Raw genomic sequence first — 15358 nt, forward strand, 5'->3', positions numbered from 1 at the left:
GTAGGATCAGGTTCATGGCAGAGGGGCTGGAGAAGTAGTGAGCTATTTTAATTGTAATTTAAGTACGTTTTACTGTCAAATACTCTTAAGAGATCAGTTTCACCCTTATTTGTTTAAAAGAAAAAAATCCAGATTATCGGATCAATAGATCTTCTGTTTTATTTGGTGGTGAGTTTCTTTCCTTTTGCCTTTCTTTATAATATTTAAATGTTATTTCAATATTTGCTTATTTAAAGTACTGTGTTATTCTGAAATTTCCTTCCAAAGAGCTCAATCATAATTTAAAAATTACTTACAGTTGCCACAAAACCAGTGTTTAGGTCAGCATTTTGGACTTAATTGATATCAGTAGGATAGTCTAAAACTCTAAAGAATAAATATGTTTTATTGGTATTTATTTAGTACAGCAATGAATATTGGATTTGTAATTTCCGGTGCTTCTTAGGAGACTTCTGTAGGGAGAACTCCTTTTCTGAACTCTCTATGCTTGGTTGTTCCCAGAAGAACAATGCTTATTGATATCAGGGTTTTTTATTATTGATCTGCTCACTATAAAGTCTTTTCATCTTCACATTTTATTTTTCTGTCTTTTTGCTTTCATCTGACTTTGTGTTTAGTACACGGTGTGGACTGCCCTGTGGGTCACCTGGAATGTTTTCATTATCTGCTTCTATTTGGAAGTAGGCGGACTTTCCAAGGTAGGTCACTTATCCTTCTTCAGGTTTATGGGAGGGTATTTTAAAAGCAGGACTCTCAGATTTTAGAAGACTGGAACCACAGAGGAAAAATGTGGTTGTTTGAACATACAATTTGATCTTTGGATCTCCTCCAACAAGAGCTCTAGTGTTTGAACTTCTCGCTGATAGTAAATAGCCAAGGGTTTGAAGTACATAAATGCAATGAATCTAAATTACAATTGCCTTCTAAAGTACCATCTGAGGTGAGGGGTGGGGAGGGTATTCAGTTGTAAATTTGAGGTTCTTTTTGATTGTTGAAAAATAGGCAATGTCATTTTTGGTGGAATTTTCAAGTGTGTATATGAAAAGTACGAATTTCCAAGATTGCTTTGAAAGGAGCTAAAGAAAATTACTAAGAAAGTTAATGTAATAAGTTGTTGAACAAATTGATCTCAAGGTGAAAATGTTAATTCCTTATAAAAAAGAATGAATGGCAAAGGATGACTTTTGTCATATCTGAATAAAACTTTCCTTTACATGGCACTCAGTGCTCTAGGTCACCAATTCTTTATTCAAACCTCTGGTTAGAGCAGAAATGTTTACTGAAATTATCGAGAGATTTGCTCTTGTTCAAGATGGTGCTTGTGTTAGCAGAGTTTATGTTTAGCATTGTATCTACAGTGAGTTCCATACACCACCTGGTGATTTTTATCCTCGAGTTGGACATAGATGATACCGGTCTTTGTTTACCACAACCATACTTAAATGATTCCAGGCAGAGTATGCCATGGTGCATGCTGGTCCTGGCATTTTTACTAGAATAAATGTCACCATTACTGATTGTAGATTTAGTGATATGAACTACATCTCTGCTAATTCATGCAGTGCTTTTAGAGAATGCAATTCTGTGCAATGTGCTCTCGGGAGACCCTGCTTGAGCAGGGAGGACCAGCTGACCCACTGTGATCCCTTCCGACCTACCCGTTTGGTGATTCTGTGATTTGTGTACTCCACTCAGTTCAGAGTGGAACACTTATGAGCTACATACTTGCTAACATTAAAGGTCCTAGCTTTTGGCTAACAACAAACAGAAAACTGGTGAAACTAATTTAATAAGAAATAAAATTTAATTTACTCAGTAGAAATTCCATTAAAATTAAAGTTTTCAGTGATAGGTTCCTTTGGTGATAAAATTTCATAATGAAAAGCTGCAACAATTTATTTTTCCTCCAAATATGATGCAGCTATGAGAAGCCATGGGCTTGATAAGGAAATTAGTGCACTTCATAGAGGATCAAAATAAATGATCCTAATGGTATGTTCTGATTTAAAAATCTATTAGATGAACAGAAGAGCAACACATGGAAGTGATGAACGCCTGAAGTAATTGTTCATTCTCTTGATACACAGAGGTTGTATTTTTTCATTTAGTTGGGCCATATCTCTTTTTGTAGTAACTATTATATTTTATATATAACTAGTATATTTATCTAAGAGCCTAGAAGGTGAAGCAAAACTTTTAGTATGACACCTCTGAGTCTGTGAAAATTTGAGTTGTTTTTCCACTGATTTCAAAGGATTCTGATCACCTCCTTAGTTTAAGAGGTTTATAAATCAGCAGATACGAATTGAAATCCTGCATCTTCCAGTTTCAACTCTATTTCACTTTTAGCTCTTCTTATTTAACATATATGACGAATCATAGTGCAGAGAAATAGTAGCAAAAATATTATTCAGGAGCTGAGAAAATTCCCTTTTTTTTAGTATTTACTTCACTTAACAGTTTTGTGGCATTTTTATCTTGTGGTTGATCATGACAACATTTGAAAAGTATTTTCTCAACAAGATGATAGACGCAAAATTATTTCCATGGAAGTTGACTGCTCTTGTATAGATTACGTCAAAGTTCTGAGTGTTAGCACCAAGTTAGTAATGTTAGAATCTAGAATCTTGTCCAGTAAATAGTGCAATTTTGGATTCATTTAATGCTACTTCTGAAAATTATGCTACAGATGATGAAGCCATCAAGAGACTGAGGTGTTTTTGCACCATATGCCTAAAATCATGGGTATTTACAATTTTTATATGACTTAATTGGATTTTATCCAATTGGATATGGCTTAATTGGATTTTATCTTAAAAAATTCATCATTGCTTGCCATTAATATGTTCCTCTGTTGTCAAGTGTGATAGAAAGAGACTGTTATCAAGGTATGTTAGTGTGGTTGGGAAATAAAACACCATCATAAGCTTTTCAAGGATGGCTGTTTATTCCATATTGAAATCTTGGCAGGCAATAGTCACTTTTTTCCTTACTATTGTACTATTTTTCCATTTAAAAAAAAGCAGCTTTGTTTCTGAAATGTATACAGAATGATTATAATTTTAAACTTCTGTTGGCATACTATCAGGGGAAAATTATGGTGCTGTCTGGCAGATGACTGATTTCTGTTGGTTTGTTTGTTTTTAAGCACTTTCATGTTTGTATTTGCTCTGACCAGAATTAGTTATCTGTTGGATGGAGTCCCACATGTTTATTAGGTCTTCAATCAGGAATGGTTCAGAAAACATAACTTGATACAATGATAAATGGTAATTTCAATTCAATATGTTCACATGGAGTATGCACACAATGCAGACAAGCTTTTCAAATGTCATAATACAAACCCACAACTGCTGAAATATGCTCAGATCTTATTCCTGCAGCGGAAAGAAAGATCTGCTTTGAAAATTTCTGAATTCTGCCAAGGAGTTCCATTGCAGTTAATAGAAAGTTTGAATGAGAATAAGGACATAGGTAATTTAGACCTGTTCTTTACTGTGAAAGTTTGAAACATTTTCCCTTCAGTTATAGTGCATTATGTTTGGATTTTCTTGGTAAGCAGATATTTTATTTTTTTTAAGGAACAGTTTGGTATTTAGTTTAAAGTTTATGGATTTGGTACACCAAGATCTTTACATTTTTCGTGATAAAGAATGATGAAAACTTCTGCCACCTGCACTCCCAGAGTCAGAAACAATGTATGTGACTTGATCCTTTCCATTCTTTCAGAAAACAATAATGTTTCTTCATCAGAGGGACATGGAAAGTGTATTTTTAGTTAAAAACATATTTCATGTTTTCCAGTAATTGAGGGAGAGATCTATATACCTTTTATGCAGATCTATATACACAAATTCACACTAAAGTTTGATTTTAATAATCTGGAGGGCCAAACTTTAAGACCTGAGAGGAGGAAGCTGGTGGAAAGGGGTAACATGGGAACTGAAAGACTGTATATGGCTGTAGGCTTATCATCAAGAAATTCACTTGAATCTCAATCCCTGCTCCAATTAATATCGTATTATTTTATTATATGAAGAGAGAAGGCCTCACAGAAGAGCTTTCTGAGGAAGCATCCCCCAAGAGCTACAGTATGGTGATTAAGGCAATCTCCTGGGAAAAGGATGATATGGATTCAAGTCATCGCGGGTATGAAAGGGAAATAAACACAGCTCTCCCACAGCCAGCTGTTGTCAGTAGAAAGCTAACGAGCAAAGGTTTCCTCTTTAACTACCTTATAAACAACATATAGGTCAAGCTTCTTTTTCATTTACGTTAAGATGGGCAAATAAAATTTTAATGCTTTTATCAATTTTAATGAAAATGTATTTGATCAGAAATAAAAGAAATATACCCATACACATTTTTATTTTTGTGTAAATTTAGGGGTTTTTCAGATTTTAGCATTTTCCGTACAAAAAATGAAATTTACCTTTTTTCATTTACTACTTTTATGAAATCAAAAGCATAATTTCTAGTGTTAACCATCCTGTATGAGAGAAACAAAGCTGTTAATATAAAATGACCTTTTAAAACTCAACTGCGGGATGACAGATTGCTACGACGGTATATGAGCTCATTAGTTGTTAGCATCTCATTCTAGGTCTTGAAAGGAAAATATGTGTAAATTGTCATATTCCAGATTAAGGACAACCTAAAGCATATAGACACAAGCACAAACTGTTTTTCTGAAGTTTTGTATGTGCTTAAATATTGACCAGATAACTTCTAATGTGTATAAGACAGGCCTTCATCTCCAGCAATACATGCTTTTATATACTCCTGTATAAAGGAGACTTCATTTGTTTCGAGTGTACCGTTAATAATTCTATTGTTTATATATCTCCAGTGTTTCAGATCCAGTATGAAAATAGCTGTGTTTATTCATGTATATCATTTTCACTTCCAGCTGATACTTTTTGATAGACTATTTTTTTTTACTACTGTTGTGAATTACTGGCATTTCTTCCCATGTGTTAAAATCTTTATTCAGTAAATTAATAGCACATTCCAATACTATGTACAACTTTCCTAGTTGTTTGATATACCTTATATAAGCAGCTGGGCAACATTATTGAGGTCTTTTCTTTTTCTATGATATTTTTCCTCATTTTGCATGACTTTTCCATGACATGCTTCTTCAGCATGAACCTTGCCTCATTCTGGACTACTTCTAGTTTAGCTCTCAAAATCGAGCCCTATGTCAACTGACTTTTATTTTTTCAGCCAAGGATTTGCATGACGCACAGTTGTATATTCAGTAGGAAACTACCTCTGATGTTTATTACCTGGTCCTTAGTTTTCTGTGTTAAATGTAGGTGAGTGTGAGTTCTCTAATGTCCCTGTGACTAGCTTCTTGAGCCTTTCCCCTGAAGCCAAAGGAAATTTTGCTTATGTTATATAGTAAAACAATATTTTTCATGTATTTTTCCTAGTAATATTTACTTTTTCCAGTGAAATTTCGAAGTCTGTAGGGCTCCCATCCAACTTTATTAAGCTGGAGACAGAACTATAGGCTAAATTATTACATGGTTCAGTAGTTGGAGGATAGAGCTGTAACTCTGATAAAATTAATTATTTCTTCTGAGTATAAAATCGACTAATAAATTACGTATTAAAATGCTGTGAGAATGGAAATGTAGTAGTCTTTTCTGAAAAAACTGTCCTCAGAAGGAGGGCTAATTATGTGGACTTTATACTGGCTACTTCCGAAATCCAATTTATTCCATCTGGTGCGTGTCAGTCAATCCTTAATTGTGGTGCAATTACATCTAATCATCTCAGACGGAGTAAGTTAAGCTCAGAGCCAATGCTAATTTGTATTAATAGAGATGTAAAGGTATATTCTGGGGCTTGTGTTTCTTTTGGTTTTTTTTTTTTAAATGTGAAATCAGAGCATAAACATCGGTTGAATTTAAGGCCAAAAATATGAAAAAAAAGTAAATTCTCATACTAACTTGTGCTGATGTAAGTGAAAAAATGGAGACAATTATTTTGGTGCAATTAGCATCATAATTAGCTCTATGGAATTGCCCACTTTAAAAAGCTTGTGGGCGAAGTTGGCAGCATCCATAAAACCTACATAGAAAATCAATAAATGGAGGATAAAGACTTCCTTAATCTGAGCAGAAGACTGAAGGTAGGTCATCATACATCTTCTCACATGTAAGTGACTTTTGTGTGAAGGAAAGTGATCAGATTTTTTTCATATCCATTGGGAAGAAGAGAAAGAAACAATTTGCTGAGCATGTGGCAAAGATTTGGTTGGAGGTCAGGAAAAGCTTTTTTATAATAAGGGCACTCAATAGCATCTAAAGTTGTTACGAAGACTTACTACTGGATTATTCTTCTGCCCCACTATTTTTTTCTACAGAAACAAACCTCTGTCAAGACAAAAATCCAAGTTAGTGTCCATGGAAGGTTTAGGATAGGAGTGTTTAAATTTTTAAAAAATGAGTTCAAGTTGAAGACAGAAAATCTCATCTCAATCAAGTCAAGAGCTCATTCACTTTAACAGGAGCATCATTTTATCTGGGAAGTTTGAGGTGTCTCTGGCTTTTCTCCCCAACAGGTGTGGAGGGACACAGAAAACAGGACTCCTCTCCTAGGAGGCTGACAGCAGGTTTTGGGTGTTCTGAGGTGGGGTTTTGGTATTCAGCTGTGTGACACCAAGTGAGAGGCAATGCTGTCATTGCTGCTTACTCCTGGTAGAGATTAGACTTCTATTACAGGCAAAACTCATGTGCTTTCTATTCTGTTGATGGATTTTTAGCTGAACACAAATCATTGACTTCATTGTGAGCAAAGTGAGAGTGAAAATAGTGTATTTCTTCTCTGCTGTACATGGTGCAGCTCACCTGAGAATTTTCTTCCACACACCTCTGATTCATCATCACTTTCTTTTGGTCACCATCTCTCTTGGGAGATGAGATACCCCTTAGCTTCTTATTTTCTTCACTACTGCATGTTTATTTGCTTCAGCTGATACCATGGCCTACTACCAGGTGAGATGTGCTAAAACATTGGAGGTAGCTGTAGGCATTCTTCAACTCCTAGACATTACAGATTGCGGGGTTTATAGCAGCAGTAAAATATAACCTCTTCCTAGTGTATGTCCTAGTAAAATTCAACTTAGAGAAATGAAACCTGATGAAATGATTGGTTTTGTTTCTTTTAGGTTTGGACCCTCTCACCTTCTCCTCCTCCTCCTTCTGGAACCTTATTATTCCCAGAGAGTTTAAAAAATTTTTGTTTAAAAAGTAATGTTCCAAATAGTACTTAAGTACAGTTAAGCTAATCTAAAAGCAAAGGAAAACAGACCCAATATAAGTTTTAATGCTTGCACTGTATAATCCTTTTAACCCCTTTGGCCTTCACTCATTCTTTGAACCAGCTCTCATAAGTAACAGTTTGGGTTTTTTTAAAAAAAAAGTTTATTGAAATTGCTCCTCCCATCCTGCAGCTCTCTCACCATAAAAAGAAATAATCTCCATGTTCAATTGTATTTAATATTTTTCTATAATGTCCTCTTCAAACAGCATCTTTTGAATTTTTAATTTCTTTGGCAATAAACCTGGAAACCAATTTACTGTGAAGTTATGCAGTGTAATATTGAAGAGACACAACATTTCAGCACTTCAGAATAATAGCTCTGGCCGTGTATGGTTTTAGGTACTGTTAATCATAGATTTAGCATGTTGGTGGGGTGCCTTTCAATGGTATTTGCAAATAGGTTTTTTTAATGTTGTGTTAGACTGACACCAGTACATGCAGGAGCAGTAACTGTGTGCTGTAGTATCTTTATAGAATACAATAACTGTATTCATGAAAAGTTAGAGAAGAATTTCCTAAGAACTCATAATTCATAATGATGAAGCTATGGAAAATTGCATTTTCTTTTTATTTGCAAATTACACTTCTCAGACAAAAAAGGTGACTTAAAAAAGATGATTTAATATGTGCTCTCTTAAAAAAGAAAAAAAAAATAAATGAAAATGAAGAGCAGAAAGGTGTGAATCTGTTAGTACTCTAATACTGAAATCAGTGCACATTCCTCCAGTTCAAAATTTTCAACAATGAAATAGCCTCCAAGGTTCTGTTTTAGCTAAAGAGGCTTTCTGATTGTTAAGCTGAAGAGATTTTGATGTTCCTGATTTCATGTTCCAAAAGTAATCTGTTGTTCACCCGGTTTTGCTCTATTGTATAAAGCTGTAGCATCATGTAAGATTTAATGAAATACATTCTTACTCTTGAAAGGAGAATTAACATTCAGCTAGTTTCATGGCACAATTTGAGCATAAGGTCATTCTGGAAAAAAAAATTTGTGTGGAACAAATGGGACACAGATAAATGCCACTGAAACTGCAAAATGTGTCATTCTGATGTTGATTAGTTTGTTTAGGTGATACGATCACATTACTGAACAACTTAATCAGGAGTACATTCCAGATGGTGCAAAAATTGAATTTTACATCCTTTCAGGTGACATTTACAGTGGTTCATTATATTATATAAAATGAGCACCATTAAAATGGGTTTTTCAATCAGAATTGGTGTTCTTCTATAATCCCTCAATGCTAAATTCTAATATGATATTTGCAGGGTAGGCTGCTATCTTCTTCATTGTTTTAAATAACTGAGGTAATATCTCTGTGGCTTTTTTTTTTTTTTATAATCCATTTAATATCCATTAATATTAAATGACTTTGGGAATAATGAGTATATCATATCTGGTTAGCTAAGAGCTACACAGATAAATCTGTTAATGAAAACATCACACGCATATTTGTTTGAGTTCATTGGCCTAATTTCTAGGATCTTAAAGAATTTTAAAAAGGAAAAAAAAAAGCTAAAATGTAGCCTCACAACGAGAAGATAAGTAACTCAAGTAGCTTGCAAAATTTCTCCAAAGACACCTTTGGATATGAAAAAGAAATGAGAATGCAGTCCCAGTCTGAGCTCAGTCCTGCCATTCAGGAATGCACACTGCAATGGCTGGTGATGTGGAGAGGGTAAATCCTGAGTACCTGTGCCTGAAGCACACAGCAAAGCTTGAGAAAGGACTGGGTATTTACATGCAGAACAAGAACATACAGAATAAGCAACATGAGAATATAAGGGCAGGAAAAACCATCTAGTCATCTATTCTAACCTTGTGTTTCTGACATAAGTTGAATTGTTCATGGAGTGAGAAAGGGAAATTTCCCTGAGTTGTGGTTCCGCTGTAAGCACGTATGACACACTCATCTGCATGTAAGGGTGAACTTGGGTTTCATTGCTCAGGGTATTATTTTATCTACTTATTGACATTTAGATCTGTTTTGTAGTGATTCATTTGTTCTTTTTTGTAGAAATTGGAAGACTGTTGCTAAGATTCGATTTTCGTCTTTGTAAACATGATGTCCTGAAAAACTGCAATGAAAGATATTTTGATAACTTCTTTAATCATATTCTTGTTTAGACATTGGATCAACCACATCTACTGTCTGTCCAGCAACTGTCTAAATACTGAGATGAGTGACTGCTGTGTACAGATTTTGACCCTAATATAAGGCAGTGTACTTCTTTTAGTGCTAGTACAGGCTCTATTTGTTGCCTGCTAAGGTCAAATTGATGTTTTTTGCTAATCTCTATACACTGCTTTTTTTGAAGTAGTTTATTCTTGGGAATTTTAGTTCCTACATTAGCCAAGTAAGGAGTTCTTCCAAGTTATGAGGAAATCTGTCATTTCATAAGTCTTCTAATAAATATTTGCACTTGATGTCCAGTTTGAAAACAGTTTTACTATTTTAGAGGGAGTTTCATGCTGATTCATACACTGTTTGCTGGGGTTTTTTTCTTCCATTTGAAGACAATGCTTATTAGGAAGCAAATGTAATTTTAAGTAATCTTTTTGTTATAATTTGCACAGAAGACAGTCTGAGACCTTGATGAAAGTATAGAGGATTTATTGTTTGTGATATTAGAATCTGAAAAAGTTCTTCCCAGAAATTATGATGCTGAATCTCATTGTAGTTTTAAGTATTCCCCATGCTTCTTATGGGACTTTATAATCAAAGAATCGTTAAATTGTTAGGATTGGAAAAGACATACAAGGTCATCAAGTTCAACCATTAACCTAACACTGCCAGGTCCACCCTAAACCATGTCCCCAGGGACCACATCGACATATTTTTTGAACACTTCCAGGGACTGTGATTCCACCACTTCCAGGTGGAAGCAGGGCAGCCTGTTATAAAGCTTGACAACCCTATCAGTGAAGAAATTTTTCCTGATATCTAATATAAACCTCCTCTGGGACAACTTGAGGCCATTTCCTCTTGTCCTGTCACTTGTTACTTGGGAGAAGAGACCAACTCTCGCCTGCTACAACCTTCTTTCAGATGGTTGTGGAGAATGATAAGGCATGGCCTGAGCCTTCTTTTTTCCAGCTCTCTCAGCCACTCCTCATAAGACTTGTGCTCCAAACCCTTCTCCAGCTTTGTTGTCCTCCTCTGGACATGCACCAGAACCTCAATGTCTTTTTTATAGTGAGGAGTCCAGGATTTGAGATGCGGCCTCACCAGTGCCGAGTACAGGGGGATGTTCACTGCCCTGATCCTGCTGGACGTGCTATTTCTGATACAAGCCAGGATGCCACTGGCCTTCTTGATCACCTGAGCACACTGCTGGCTCATGTTCATTTGGCTGTTGACCAGCACTCCCAGGTCCTTTTCCACTGGGTAGCTTTCCAGCCACTCTGCCCCCAGCCTGTAGTGCTGCCTGGGGTTGTTGTTGCCAAGGGCAGGACCTAACACTTGGCCTTGTTGAATGCCATAAAATTGTCCTCAGCCCATCAGTCTAGCCTGTCCAGACCCCCCTGTAGATATTATTTAGATAGATGTGTTAATATGGACCTACCTTTGACTTGGAAAAGTAATATAAGAAGCAGGTGATTGCTCATCTTCTCTTGATGTCATACAAGCAACCCTACTTACATCCTTTGGGATTCATGAACTCTAATTTAGAGGAAAAGCAAGGGAAGATACAAGCTTGATTTATTTTTCATAGATCTACATTAACAATGAAGGAGATTTTGGAAACTATGTAGATCCTTTGTATCCACTCAGAGTTTTCCTGGTTCTTTACTCTTCTAGTGTCTTGGCACATTAGATGTGCATAATCTTGAACTTTCTGAGTTAAAATCCACCTTAAATTACTTTGGTCCTGGTGTCTGGTGTTGTAATATTGGATTTTTACAGACCTTGTCATATTTCGAAAGAATATCTGGAAGAAAGAAATTTTGCACTTCAGCTCCTATTGAGTGATTCTTGGTGAACAATAAAGGCAGTGTCCCTGCCTTTCCTCATGGTATTAATTTCTTTCGAAGGCTTCAGCAAACAAAAAACTTCTAGTCAGTTCAATACCATAACCTTGGGTATGAAGGTTATGAATTTTCAACGTCTCTTTTGGCAATCTTTTCTTCTTTTGTAGAATGCTTAATGTTTGTGTTGTGTTAATCTGTCTTAATTACAATAAGGTTTTGATTCTGTAAGGTCATAGGAAGTAGTCTCTTAATCTTTGCAGTTTGAATCTTGGAGCAAGTTTACCTCCTAAATTTGGTTTCCATGTAATAATTTATTTAACCTCTGTAAGGTGAATGGGTTTTGAGAACTCCTTTTCAATTGCACAAGGGAATTGGAGGGATTGTTCCTTGTCTAGATCATTATACTCTCTTTTTTTTCCTTTTCAGCTGTCCTTCAGGGAAATTTCTTGCTCATGTTGATGTGACTGAATTTATTATTCATGAGTATCAGAATTCCTTTGAGCAGACTTCTTCCATTTGGATTAATGGGGAAAGAGTGAGAGAATCCTATTGGGGGTTTAGCTGCCCTTCTGCCCTTTGTTTTTCTAGGAGGTTTATTGTCAGAGTGGCTTTACTATACCAGACTATGCGGGGTCTTCTTGACCTATTCAGTGAAATGGGGAAGGCAGAAATGTTGGAAAAGAAATCACAGTGATTGCAGCAGTGCTTGACTAACACTGTCTTCCAAGGGCAAATGCTGCTTATGAGTAATTTGATTGTGTTATACCAGCACTGCATTCTGTACACTTAGATTCCCTCTCTGCTTATATCTTTAAAGAGCCTATAGAAGTTCTTTAAGATGTTGTTTTGGAAGAGCTATTCCATTGAAGGGGGAGAATATATTACACCCATCTGCTGAGAACTACTTTTCTGTGTTATTGTGTTACTGTTCTGCATGCTTGGAAGCAGCTTCTTTCTTTCTTCTTTTCTTCTCTCTCTCTCTCTTTTTTTTTTTTTTTTTTTTTTTTTTTTTTTTTTTTTTTTTTTTTTTTTTTTTTTTTTTTTTTTTTTTTTTTTTTTTTTTTTTTTTTTTTTGTGGTCTCCTTTGTCCTTTGGTAGATCAAGAGCTCAGGTTTGATTTGAGATTTTCCTTGTTTATGTTTATGCCTGGACATTTTTTACGCTAAGACAGGTTGAACTCGTTGAACTACTGCTGAAACCTCTGTCTAGTTCTGCTGCAAGGGGCATAGGTGTTATTCATAAACATGAGATTACTTATTTGCAGCAGATATGACACAGTTGTTTAATTTTACCCTTACTTTGTGTGAATTATAGATGATATTTTAATTTTTTTCAGCTTTCATTTCATTCAGTTTAGTAATTTTCCTCAGTTGGATCAGAAATGACCAAACTACTGGCCAACTTGCCAGGACAGATTATTTTCCTTTTTAGCCATCTCGTCTTGACTAAATTGTGTTTCTTTATCTGTTACCAGGGTGTTCACAAGAGCTTCTTATTTTTTCACTTCAAAGGTGGACTGTTGGATAAAAGACCACAGTCACTAAGGAAAAAAAGCTATGCCCATGTCCAGCTGTGAAGGAACTGATTTTCGCTAAATCTTAGTCTCAAATACACTTGTATATTGTTTAACTTTAGTGTTGTTCATGATTTGTTGGGAACATTTTCATGTCTACCCTGAGTTGCAGCAGTGATTTGCTTCAGGGTATCTTCCATCCTTCTGTCTTGTTTTTCACATGAAGTAACTATTTTTATTGTGAAATGTTGTAGGCATGCAGGCACTTTGTACCCTGCAAAATTAGCACAGTCTGCGTAAATAGTTCTTTTGGAAAAAACAGTGATACAAATTTCTTAATAATCACTTTGTAATAATTAGAACCTCTTGATATTTTTACCTATTTTAGGTTTAGTTTGCGTATATTTTACTCTTATGAATCAATTGACTACCTGATTAGTTAAAAATATACGTTATATTATGGTTTTAAAGCTGCAATGTTCCACAAAAAAAAATAAATCATATTGTGGTATCATTTTCCTTGAAAGCATCTTAAAATACGCTTGAGACTCATATCTGATTGTAATACATGAAGTATGCAAATGGTTTTAAAAGATTGTTAGATGTTTTAAAATGTTCCTAGATGTTAGTAATGCCATCAGTATCCTAGGATAATAATTTCTAAATGTCTAAGTAAGACCACTTTTCACAGGTGTAACTAGGCAGCTTGCTTAAGTATTCCAGGATCATATTAACTTTTATCCAAACATTTTGTTTTCTATAATGCATTTTACAGATCTGTGACATGACTTACATTTCCTGCCTCCAGGCCTTATAATTTTGATTGTGCCTATAGCTTAACAGATTTTGTTTTGCTGATCCCAGCTTACCAAGTAGTCCAGATGGCCCTGTACAGCTGCCTGCCTTTTCATTATTTACCCTCCTCCCTCTCTTTGTGTCATCTGCAAATATATCCACTACAAGCAGTGATTTTATATGTACTAGATCACTGATGAAAATGTTGAATAACATCAGACCTTACATCAATCCCAAGGGAGTCCTGCTAGAAAGACTCTTATACAGCTATGATTTTCCATTGATAACTATGTTAATTAGCTAGTTTTCAATCTATTTAATTTCAGTTCATTAAAATGTACTGCTATTCAATTTTTTTTTTCAGTAAGAATGTTTTGTGAATGCCTTATAGATGTCTAAGTATATTGTCTTCTTGCAGCTGCTTCTATCAACTCAACTTTTAACCTCTTAAAGCAATAAAATTGAGTTTGTTTTACAGATCCTAATGTCTTAAGATATTTTATTGACTGATATAAATTATGCTGCTTTTGCTGGTTTTCAAGCATCTGTTTTTAAGTCATCTTTTCCCTGTTTACTTTGGGACTAAAGCTAGATTAACAGTCCTTAAATGTGCAATTTTTGAACCTTATATGGGTTTTAAAATTATGCAGTCTCATGCAGTTCCAGAGATTTTTTTTTTAAAAGTTAACCCATTTGCCTTTATGGATCTCAACATCCAAAGCTTTTGTGTGATTGCAAGTTGTCCAGGCCTAAAGACTGCATACAATTTAGAAATTGGTAAATCTCTTACTAATGGTTTTGAAAGTGATTCTCCCTCTTTTCGTTCTGTTCTTTACTAAGCAAAAAGAATAGAAGCATGTATTAAAGGTGTCTGATTTTTATTCCTTTTTAAAGAATTCATAGTAAACATCTATTAGTGGGTCTAGGTCATCTCTATATTTTCTTTTGTTCCTAATAAGCTTAGTGAACAATTTCTTACTGTCTTTAACCTTGCTAGCATGGATTCTACCTGATTTATTTTTCTTCATCATTAAAGATTCTCTTCTATATATATTCTAATTTATATTGACAGAAAACTTCTCTCCATTTTTATTCTGGGCTTTGGCTGTTTTTTTTTTTTTTTTTATTTTGAGGAACAGGCTGACACAATCAGTGTACGTGTATGTTTGTTTGCCTGACACTGAAAGCTTTTTTTTCACCTATTGACTGCAGAAATGTTCACAAAGGATGAATCTTTCATAATTGAATTCTTGTATATGAGTGCTGTTACACATGAAAATAGGTAGCCAGAATAGAGGACAGGAGGAGCTGTCTAGTGCCTCTACAGACAGAAACATTGCTGTAACCTCTCAGTAGAAACTCAGTAGTTGTTGTCTTTAGGTGAAACCAGAAGAAAGACCACAGTGGACGAGAAGGGAAAGAGATAATTTTTTATTGCATCCCAGTCTCTATCCTTCATCCAAAGCATCATAGTTATGAACCTGGAATAGTCCTTAACTTATTAACCCCTGAAACTCCATGTGTCATTCACCTAAAGCTTCTACAGCCATTCTCTCTGTATTCCCCCTGAATAAATGTATTTTCCTTCACTGAGAAGTCTTTCCCGTGTTCTTAATATGCACAACCTCTGCTTCAGAAAGACAATGAGAGCATCACACACCCAGTGAGTTACTATAGCCTAAAGCACATGGGTACTGTGTGCGAATTGCAGCGGTTATTTTCCTATTACATTGTGTATTCCTACT

General features: G+C 35.2%; 1 protein-coding gene across 2 annotated transcripts in view; it reads left to right on the top strand.

Moving 5' to 3' along the window:
- NKAIN3 (sodium/potassium transporting ATPase interacting 3) overlaps positions 1 to 15358 on the top strand; it is a 345000-nt gene that overhangs the window by 174088 nt on the left and 155554 nt on the right. For both annotated transcript variants that reach the window (XM_027894327.1, XM_027894328.1), the window contains exon 3: positions 618 to 698. In XM_027894327.1, the coding sequence (XP_027750128.1) occupies positions 618 to 698 (81 nt within the window). The remainder of the gene's footprint in view (positions 1 to 617; positions 699 to 15358) is intronic.

Source organism: Empidonax traillii, unplaced genomic scaffold, assembly GCF_003031625.1.
Source record: "Empidonax traillii isolate 1590-97213 ecotype Southwest subspecies unplaced genomic scaffold, ASM303162v1 scaffold425:size1421777, whole genome shotgun sequence".
In the NCBI taxonomy this organism is placed as follows: Eukaryota; Metazoa; Chordata; class Aves; order Passeriformes; family Tyrannidae; genus Empidonax; species Empidonax traillii.